Raw genomic sequence first — 10,610 nt, forward strand, 5'->3', positions numbered from 1 at the left:
TAAAAGGTTTTTGGATTCACAAGAAGAATGCTCACCTGTAAACTTCTAGAAGTTTCAACATTACGTTTTACACAGAAATCCATTGAAAAGAGGTGCAAAAGGAAATGGTGACCAAGAATTAAAGGCATCAACTACAGAAGGTGCATTCAAAGTTTTAAACATCTAACTAATAACAATAACTAACCACACTGATACTGATACGGTGCTTGTTATGTGCCAGACACTGTTCTCAGCACTTTGCTTGTATTTCCTCATTTAATCCTCACTCCAACACCGTAAGCTAGGCACTTTTATTACTTGCATTTTGCAAAGGAGAAAACTAGGTATAGATAAGTCACAGAGCTAAAAAGCATCAGAGCCAGGACTTTAACGCGAGCCTCCAGAACCTATGGTGCCTAACCAGTGTGCACACTGCCCCTCACAGAAAGAAAAAAAAATAGGAGAAATGTTATTTGTATCATTGTGTTCAATGTGCATCCCCAGTGCTTATATCAGAGCCTAGCACATAGTGGGCACTCAACAATATATGTTGAATTAGTGAATGATTAACTAGAAACAGTATGAACATCAAGCAGAAGGATGGGAGTTATTTTTAGGGGAGTTTATTCTGGGATTATTTAGCCCTCATTGAAAAATTCCTCTATTCTCTCAATGCCATAAATATATGAAAATAAACTCATTGTGCTATAATTTGTCCCAAATCAAAAATATGCCAGCAGACAGAAAAGGCTTACAGAAAAGATCAGGATAAAGATGAAATTTGCCCTCAATCTAAGTGAGTTGCTTGATTTTCAGTTAAACTTGGTGATCTGAGGCTGGCCATGCAGTCTCTAAAAAGCCAAAATCTATTCTGCCTCTTCCTCTGGATAGTGCACAGGACTGCAAGCTGCTTCTCAAGGCAGAACTCACTCAGAAGATACATAAACTGGTACAGATCAATTCCCAAGGATAAAACTTAACCATCAATAACTCCTAACTGCAAAATTGTTTTTAAAACAATAATTAGGATCAACAAATTTCTAAACAGTTATTTCCTGTATAAAAGTCTATCTTTTAAGCCCTTGGAGATTAGAACAAAAATGATAGGAAATATTTCAGCTGTACATCAAGTTGGAATAAGAGATGAGTGTGAGATCACATACACATCCACCTCTCATGCTCTCATGAGTCCCATCTGATTTTCCCTGTACAATATGATTTCCATTTTCAGATATACACGTTAGTTACCTAAATATTTTAAACTATACAATTACTGATACAAGCTTACTTAATAGATTTCATCAGCAGTGTTTCAGAAAAAAATCAATTCTAGACTTGGTTAATTTAGGAGGCAACAGCAAAAAAACATTTATTCAACTAGTACTTAGTGCTATGTGCATGTGTAAGGTATAACCCATATCCTCAAGAAGCTTAGTCCACATACCAACACTTCCACAACTTCCCAGTTACATGTCATTACCTCTAGAAACTGATTGTGCACCTAAGCTCATATCTCAAATCATATAACTTGTGAAATCAATAGGACTTTGTACTTATGCTTCTCTGATGGGACCATACCCAAGAAAGAAAGAAATCCATTTCAATAAAATTTCAAGCAGCTTTGCAACCACTCTTCCTTTATAAACTATTTCACTTTTTATTTACTTTTCCTATCTTTTCCCATGTGAAAACTCAACATATCACAAAACTACTATCTAGAATGTACACAAATATTTCTCTGTATTAGTAACAGTATCCATAAACAACCAAACACTAAAATAACATCTAACACACTGATATATGTGACAATATTGTCACAGCCCTCATTTGATCAAGTATCTTTCAAGACCAAGCCTTTCCAATATTAAAACTTCTATATTATATAAAATGAGAATATTTAAATTACTCTTTTTAGTCATTCTTCAATAATGAAGAGGAGTTATATCATACATTATTAAGCTAGGGTATTTAGTGGAACACACTAAGGATTTTTTTTTCAGCCTTGTTGAGGTATAACTGACAAATAAAAATTGTATATATTTAAACTGTACAACTTGATGGTTTGATATACGTATACAATCAAGCTAATTAACATGTCCATCATCTCACATAGCTAGTGTTTTCTTTTATTGTGTGTGTGGTGAGAACATGACTGGAGTTTTAAAAATTCTATGAGTAAAGAAAAATATTTTACAAATGTCCATTTCTTACAGCACATCAAGACTACTTTCTTTGACCTCAATTTCCACAACAATAATTACCACTGGTTTTGTGACTTGTTATTCATGTTCATTTGATTACACTATGTATCTCTGTTCTTCATAGAAGTACTATATGGCATATTTTAATTTTTCCCATTAAAAATGATTTTGTTTGGGACATTTCAGAGCATCTCTCAAAATATGGTTTCTAACCCTACCAAAAAGAAAAAAATCCCTAAAACCAAGATTCAGACTTGATGACTGACAGGAAATAGAACCTCCTAAAGTAATATGTCTCCAATCATATTTTTTTGAGAGTTTAATAAATTTGAAGAACTTTGAAGAATATTTACTTTAGCTCTGTATTTTATTTTTAAAGTTTGGATAACATCAAAATACTAGAATCATATAATACCCTAGGTAAGTAACTGTAAATCTGTAAACTACCTTTTAATAAGATCAAAGCACTGTCATGAACTGATTCTACTTCACCAACTTGATCAAAATTATATCAAGACATCTGATGAGGAAAATTTTTGTTGAAATAGAAAATATATTCATCCTTCTAGTATGAACATTATACATTATTATTCTGCAAAACTTTATATTTCATACATATTATCACCACACTGAGGTGATTTATTACAATAAAATTTTGTTCATCTTCTAAAGTAAATACTCTACTAGTCTAAAATTTATTTGAATTTGTTTCCATAAACTGCTTTTACTAATATCACATTCAGTCACAAAACGTAGGTCACCATTAACTAATATAAGATTGCAATTCCTTTCTTCATTTCACTTTCCTATATGTCTTGTGTTTTAGATATTTTCTGCCAAGAGTAAGAACTAACTGCGTTGATTTTAACCCCCAATCAAACTTGAGGAAAAGGACAGAAAAGATATTAACTACTTAGTTCACCTGTGGCAGGACCTATAGTGCCCTCTTGTGGTGAATCTTAACTACAGCGCTCTGGAGAACAGTACAACTTTTCCTAGACCAGACACTGGAGAGAAGGTGGAAGCGTTGTTCCTCCATGCTACCAAGCAGCTGTTTTTAACAATGAAAGTAAAAGATAAATATTGACTAAACTAAAAGACTCCTTTATAGAAATGTACTCAGTCACCATCAGTTAAAACAATCATAGCCACTCCCTTCTATTAACAAAAATACTGCTTTATGTTTCTTTTAGTAGGGCAGTTGACAGATGGCCAGGCACGTGGATTTCTTATATACTCTACTTCTGGAATCAAGCAAAAGATAAACAAACAGAGCAATTTCTAATGAACACAAGAATGTCCTGGGACAAGCAACTCTCTAGTCAACAAAGTACTGCATTTGTTATACAAGGCAGTGTGTACTCTAAAGCAAGGGACAATCCTCTGGCTTACTTATAAATATAATTTAGGAAGTGGTCAGTATAATTTCAATCTCTATGATATTTTAAAGGTAAAAGTGATACATTATAAGACCTGGGTAAACCAAAGCTTCAAAAACTCTAAGTGGTTTTATCAACATTTCCTGAATAGTATTTTAGATCTTTCAAGAAAAACTATCAAGTACTCTATACCAAAAAACCCCACAATAATCCATTTGTCTTCCACAATTTTTTTAATTGGATGAGAATTATGAGTTATTATTTCTTTTCTATTTTGTTTTTAAATCACGAGTTCTCTTATTTCCCCTCCCATAGGTTCTCATTTAAGATCTTAGTTTTTACAAATATTAATTATAGCACAAAAATGATTTTGGATTTTCCTATAGGTAAGAGCACTGAGTAAAGAAAGTGCTTGTGCAACCAGGTATTTCAGGCAAAATGAAAAACTGAGTATACTCAACTTCTTCTCTTGAAGGTTAAGTGGTTCATAAAATACTGCCTTTTCTGTTTTCTTCTTTCCTGGGCCCCTTTTTTCTCTAAAGAGAAAAACATTTCTAGTTTTTCATAATGTTTAAAATATTAAAGAACAGTAAATTCTAATTTAAAAGACATTATTTTTATAGTTAAAAATTTTCGAGATGGCAACCAGGTTTACTGTCACCCAAACTAATCATTTCTGCCTATTTGTTAAGGAATCAAAGACAACATATATATAAAATGTACTGCCCAAAGCAATAATCAGATTGAAGGCCTTGGAAATGTTTTGTTTTGTTTTGTTTTAATCTAAAATTCCACCTAAAAGTCTTAAAAAACTGTTGCTTTCTTTCAGGTACCTACCTTCTACCCATAAGTGTACTGCTCCCTACGGCCCAAAATATATTGGTGAATAGCTCGCATAAATACTATGCAAGGTTTAAATAAGGGAAGATGGCCTGATAATGTTCCAGACACAGATTCAGTCAGTCGGCATTTTGGACGGGGGCCTTCTATGAGACACTGCACACAGGTAATGAACTCACCACATGGTTCCCAAACTTTCCCTTCCTAGCAACATATTTTGATTCTACTGGCCAAAAATGTATCTAAACCTTGCTATTGCATTTATGCTTTTGACCTTTACAATTTCTTGGAGTAATAATGTGTACCCTATACCTACTAGAATCACATGTTAAGAATGATTGTAATTCCTTTTATTTGTCTAAAAATGATCTTATCTTTTATCTTAAAACTAAAGAGAGGAATTCCCTACTTCTACTATTTTGGGATTTGGCTATAAAATATGTTTGTATCCATCCTACTCAATGGCCCTCATTATTTTATTTTATAGACTTTGAATCACCAGTGACAATTTGAAATGCTTTCCCATAACAGACTCTGTCAACTAAACAAGGAAAATAAAAAGCCAGTCTCAAGAGGTGTAAAATAACAGCAAATAGGCTACAGTGCTACTCTAAGGCAAAGAATACAGCACTGTTATTCTGGGAAATTGCAACTGAGGAGTTTGGAACTTTATTAGAACATCCTCATGTTTAAAAGCTATACCCAAATATACCACACTTCTTGCTCTTTTTTTCCTCCATCAAGAAGTTTTCTGATAGATTTCTAATTGGCAGAGATTTCAGCTCATTAATGATCACCGTGGACAAATAAAACTTGACCTTTTCTCTTCGTGTCCATTGCCCTTTCATATCTAGTATCCCTCCTTTTCTCCCTCTCTCTCTCTCCCCCTCCCTCTCCCTCCCATGCTCCTTCCCTCCCTCTCTCTCCTTCCCTCTCTCCCTGTATTTCTGCTACTTTTTACATCTCTCTTTTGCTCTTTCTATGTGGTGAGACAGAGAGAGAGTTTTCTTCCTCTGCATCTACCTTTGTGTCTGGGTAGATACCTGTCTGTATGTTTATCTGTGTGTATCTCTAGATATGCTTCTACTCCGACTCTCACTAAAAGATCTGATATTTTCATAAGAAGAAAATGATGTTGTATCAGAAAAAGAAGCACTTCATGGGGTAAAAGTAACCCATCTTTCTTCAATTCTTAGCTAGATTAGGAGTGCTGCCTCTTTTCTTTTCCACTAAAGCTCTGCCAATACTTCACTTTCAAAGTTGTTAAGTTAATGAATAATGAAATCTTCACGGTGACAAACTCAATCCATCTGTGAGAACCCTGAAGGGAATTTTCTGTTAATCTCAAACAATTTCTCAGAATGAATTTTTCTATTTCTCTGCCAAATCATATAGAAATGGCAACAAGTGTGGGATACTCGCACATAAATGTGTAGAGAAATTTAATACTGTAATTCTCAGTTTCTGAGGTTCTTCCTGTACAAGCGGCACTGAGACTTTCTTTTATTGATTATATACACATGCTCATATACTTTCCTCAAATATCTAACACATTTCAAACAAAGCTCAGAGGTTTTGAGTAGTGGTATTAAAAGTTAGCCATAAGCAATTAGAGGTGATATTTAAAATGCAAAAACAGATAAATTTTCATTTGTACTTGGTGCTATCCATGGAAAGAAACATTAAACCAGTGAAGCAATTATAACATGAAGTGTAAAAAAGATAAAACATTCATTGACTTGGATGGTAGATTTAAAATGGAGGCAATGGAAGCAGCTCTTTCTAAGCCACATAAGGTAAGTCTTAATTTCATGGTATATCAGAAATAAAAGATATTCTAAAAACTGGCTCATAGTTCCGGTCTGTATGAGAAATTTCACCCAAAGATGCTATATGAGTAAACTTCAGCCAAGGAATTCTCATCTACTTTCTGGTTACCACGCAGAGCAATAGAGAGCCTCCAGATTTTATTCTTTAAGGCCTTCTCTGAAAAGTCCTCTCACAGACCAAATTGCATGGAGTTGAAATAACCCAAGAGGATGAGAAAGCTGAAAAACAGACTGATATACCTTAAATAGCTAATTCCAATAACCTTTAAATTTCCCAAACTGGTTGTTTTAACAGTAATATCTCCTTGTACTCTAGGTTTCTGTACAATATTAATATAAGAAAGTAATGTATAAACATAGACATTGGCTACCATGAGGAATTTATATTTTATATTATCATAAAAAATCAAACACACATTTGAAATCACACTGGAATGGCTAAAAGTATTATAGTTTTTTTTTTTTTTATACACTAAACCAGGCCTATTAGCTATTTTTTTTTTTTGGAACCCAAAAAAGTCTGTTCAAGACTTGTATAGTATCAGGCATTGACCAAATGCGAAGAAATAAAGTCAAAAGCCTCAAATGAAAACCAAATACCATGTCAGAGATTGATGAAAAATACCTTGGGACACTTAACATATAGTCCCTAAATCAGGGGAAATATTTGCAAGCCTAGTTTTAGAAGAGATCATATCCTAAGAATTAATATAACCTAATCTACCAATTCAGGAAGAGCATAATTGTATTTAATTATTTATTATCATTTGAGTGTGCCTCTGTCTTGCCACTAAGGAGGGAGCTTTTTGAGAGCAGAAGTGTCTTAATCATTTTTTTATCCGAAGGACCCCACAGAGTGTCTCTTGTATAAGGCACCCAAATAAATATTGTTTCATTGAATGAATGAATGAATGAATGAATAAACAATGATTATGGAATTGCATAGAGTATTTCCATTGCTTTGGTCCAAAATCTACTGTAATCAATATGCAGAAATGTCTTTCTCATAATTCTCCAAGCAAAGGATCTCAAAATATAATAATAGGCCTCTGAAGGAAAAAAACAAAAAACAAAAAACTTTAAAGGATATTTTACATATCTTGCTTGTAAAATTGAAAATTATATAAAAGATTTGAAAGCAAGTAGAAAATGTATATTTCAATAAAATGCAAAGTTTATAAGGTCCTAAAATGTGAAATATATAACCATCCCCATTTCGATATCTTAGAGGAAATGAATGCATAAATGGATGGCAATTCAAAGACACTTTAAGGCAAGAAAACCCTAACATCAATAGCAAGGTAGAATGGCATTTTTAAAATTCTTTCTCTAGTTACTTTAAAAGCACAGTAGATATTGCTTCCCTTCTACATTTCTCCTGTTTAAGTCAAATCAAATATATCATATAGATCAATACAGACCAATGCAAAATAAAAAAAAAAAAAACTTTAAACACAAATTTGACCATAATAATTGCCTTCCCATTTTTCCAGAACTGACTCTCTTTCTTAGGTTCAACTCCAACTACCCTCTCATACACAAGGCTCCTTTCAGCGGTGCCCGTTGGGCCTGAAAGCCATTCCAGAGACTAAATCTTAAGTAGCCACTTTCACAGCCATTCCCAACTTGAAGGAACCCTTCCACTGAGATTAACTCTAAGAATTTGATCAGTCTCTTCAGCCTACTTGTTTAAAAATGTGGGGAAACGATGAACAAAAAAGATATCCCTCAACAAAGCGAAACTCAACTCTGTTCTCCAGATGTACCTACACCCTAGCCGCTGCTCCCCCTTGGCTTCCTGCGGTTCTGGGCTCTGGACAGGTGGGAGGGGGGAGAGTACGTCTTGGGGAGGGGATGCAACTAACTTTCCTCGGCCACCTCATTCCCACTCCCACCTAAAATCAGGTCCATCTTGTAACTGCAGCCGCCAGGTAGGGCGGTCTGCGTCCCCCTCCCGCCTTGGGAGAGGGATGGGACGGGGAGGATGGGGGGCGTGGGTGCGCAGGATGGAGGTGGAGGGGTGTTCTGACTGCAACTCTTCTTACCGCTGGAGCGCCTGACGATGTTCTCCAAAAATGTGTTCTGTGGTGCCACCAGCCCTCTCTTGCCCCCCGGCATCCTGGGTCTGGAGAGCAGCGGCCAGGATCCGCGGCGGGGGAGGGGGGAACGCAGGAAGAGAAGGTGGAGGAAGAAGAGGAAAAGGTGGAAGAGAAGATCGAGCCGAAAGAAGAGGGGGCGCGGCGGCGGCGACGGGGTCCCCTGACTGTGTCTCCAGCCCGACCCGGATGAGCAGCTCTGGGGAGGAGGACCAGGCAGTTCATGGTAGTAGCGCTCCCCCGGCCGCCGCTGCCCAGACTGTGGCGGTGCCGCACACGGGGCTCGGGAACTGCAGGCTCCGCGGGGCACAGTGCGCCTGCGCCGCCCCCGCTGTCGCTGTCCCGCCGGTGCTGATGCTGAAGCTGTTGCTGAGGCTGCTGTCGCGGCGGCGATCACCTAGGCGCTGGCTCAGCATTTCTCCCCCTGCCCCGACCCCGGGGCCGGGGGAGCAGGAAAAGCCCACTCAAAGCCCTATCTCCCAGATCCTCTACTGCGCCCTCCTCTCCCACTTCCTAGCCTACCCCACTGGCGCAGCCGGATCAGCGCTGCCCAGCTGAGCCCAACTTCTGCCCGGCTGTGCGCCTGGTGGCCGCTCCTCTCTCCCCGGAGATCGAGGCAAACGCTCGCTGTCCAGTGGGGCCGTGGAGTGGGAGAGGAAGTGGGAGAAGCAGGCAGGATGCCAAAGAGGGCAATGGGCAGTCGGAGGGGGTCACATCTCAGTTTCTCCTGCCAAGGTCCCGAGTCCCGGCTGCTCCCGGGGACACAGCTGCCGGGGCGGAGGTGTTGATCATCTCCCGCTCCAGTCCGGGCTGAGCGCGCAGCAGGGACTGACTGAGCGGCGCGCGGGGACGCAGAGCAGCCACCTGACGCTGCTACCGCCCCCCTCTGGGCTTCGGCGCCCGAAGCTCAACAGAGGCGATTTCAGCAGCCGCCCTGCCCCACACCTTGGAGCCCGAGCCAGATAGGGTCTGAGCGCAGAGCAGGAGCGGGAATGGCCCGGGCGCCCCAGGCTGGGTCTGGCGCGCGGAGGAGCGTGGCGGCAGTACAGGGACGCTTCCCAGCGCTGCGGAGCGCACAGGCGAGCAGCGAGCCCAGCCACCGCTAAGTTGCGGGAAGGGTTGCACTTAATGCAAGGAGTAAGGGAAGAGAGTGAATAATTCACACCCGAGAGAGGGAGAGTGCAGCGGGCAGCGTTTGCTGTGGAAAAACAGTAAAGGCGGGGGGGGGGGGGGCGACGTTGCACAGGACTGGGGAGTGTGGGCAGGAATTTTCTCTAACAACGCTCGGAACCGGCGACAGGAGCGGAACCGCTAGAAACAGAGTCCAAAAGCCAGAGTCTATGACGGAGAAGGGAAAATAGCGTAAGTGCGAAGGGACCGGGGAAAGAGATGGAAAGAAATGGAGGAACTCACGCCGCGGCACCGGCACCTTCTTTTATCTAAGGCGGTGGTTCTCAAAGTGGTCCCGGACTGGCGGCATCTCCTAAGAACTTGTTAAAAATGCAAATTATCAGGCTCTATCCAAGGGCTAGGAAACCGGGAACTCTGGGAGCGAGGGCCAACAATGTTTTAACAAGCCCTCCGGATAAATATTATGCCCGCTCAAGTTTGAGAAGAACTGATCTACGGATTCCCCTCCAGAGGCTTCGCCTGGGCCTGTCTAGAAAGGACGAATGCATAAACAGGGTCAAGGAGTGAGGACAGAAAGTGCGCTGCGGCCAGGTCAGAGGTTCGTGGCGAGGCAAAGTGTTAGGTAGGAAGGCGAAAGGAAAGTTGGATGGGGGCGTCCCCTTTTGCTAGATAAGAATATGCTAGATAACCCCTGTTAGGAAAGGTCAAGGCTAGGTTACCCGGAGACAGCGGGAATCTCCCCGGCAGGGGTCAGAGAAAACAACTCCTGCTCGGCTCCTACCCTGGGCAGGGAGGAAGGGGGATGGGGGAGTGGGGGCGGTGTCTCGCCTAAACCCCTAGATTACCAATCACTGGCCTCAGGTTACCATCACCGCCTCTCCAGAGCTGAAGTGTAAGGGCCTTTGCCTGTAGCTGAGAGACACATAAATACACAGCCAGAATCCAGGCTTTATCTTAGGATCCTTTTCTCCCTCTCCTCTGAAATTTCCACCCGTTCCTGCAGTGCTTGGGCGGCTGAGCAAACCCAGAAGGTTGATGCGAGGTAAAGAGCAGTTTGCTCTGCTAGGATTCTTTCCGCACAAAATCAAGAGACTCGGTAGAATAACATTAGTCTAGCCTTGCTTTCTACCCCAAGCACGGCTGGTGGTGCAAGTT

At 40.3% G+C, this 10,610-nt stretch overlaps 1 protein-coding gene across 2 annotated transcripts in view; it reads right to left on the reverse strand.

Moving 5' to 3' along the window:
* The window catches only part of KCNH5 (potassium voltage-gated channel subfamily H member 5), a 332,682-nt gene extending 323,605 nt beyond the window's left edge, over positions 1-9,077 (reverse strand). The window contains exons 1-2 of one of the 2 annotated variants that reach the window (XM_057541888.1): positions 8,274-9,077; positions 4,021-4,095 (exon numbers count right to left, since the gene is read on the reverse strand). In XM_057541888.1, coding sequence (XP_057397871.1) covers positions 4,021-4,095; positions 8,274-8,346 — 148 coding nt within the window. In that variant the 5' untranslated portion in view covers positions 8,347-9,077. The remainder of the gene's footprint in view (positions 1-4,020; positions 4,096-8,273) is intronic. The other variant, XM_007192964.2, reaches the window with a different exon arrangement.
* Positions 9,078-10,610: the final 1,533 nt, after the last annotated feature.

Source organism: Balaenoptera acutorostrata, chromosome 3 (genome assembly GCF_949987535.1).
Source record: "Balaenoptera acutorostrata chromosome 3, mBalAcu1.1, whole genome shotgun sequence".
In the NCBI taxonomy this organism is placed as follows: Eukaryota; Metazoa; Chordata; class Mammalia; order Artiodactyla; family Balaenopteridae; genus Balaenoptera; species Balaenoptera acutorostrata.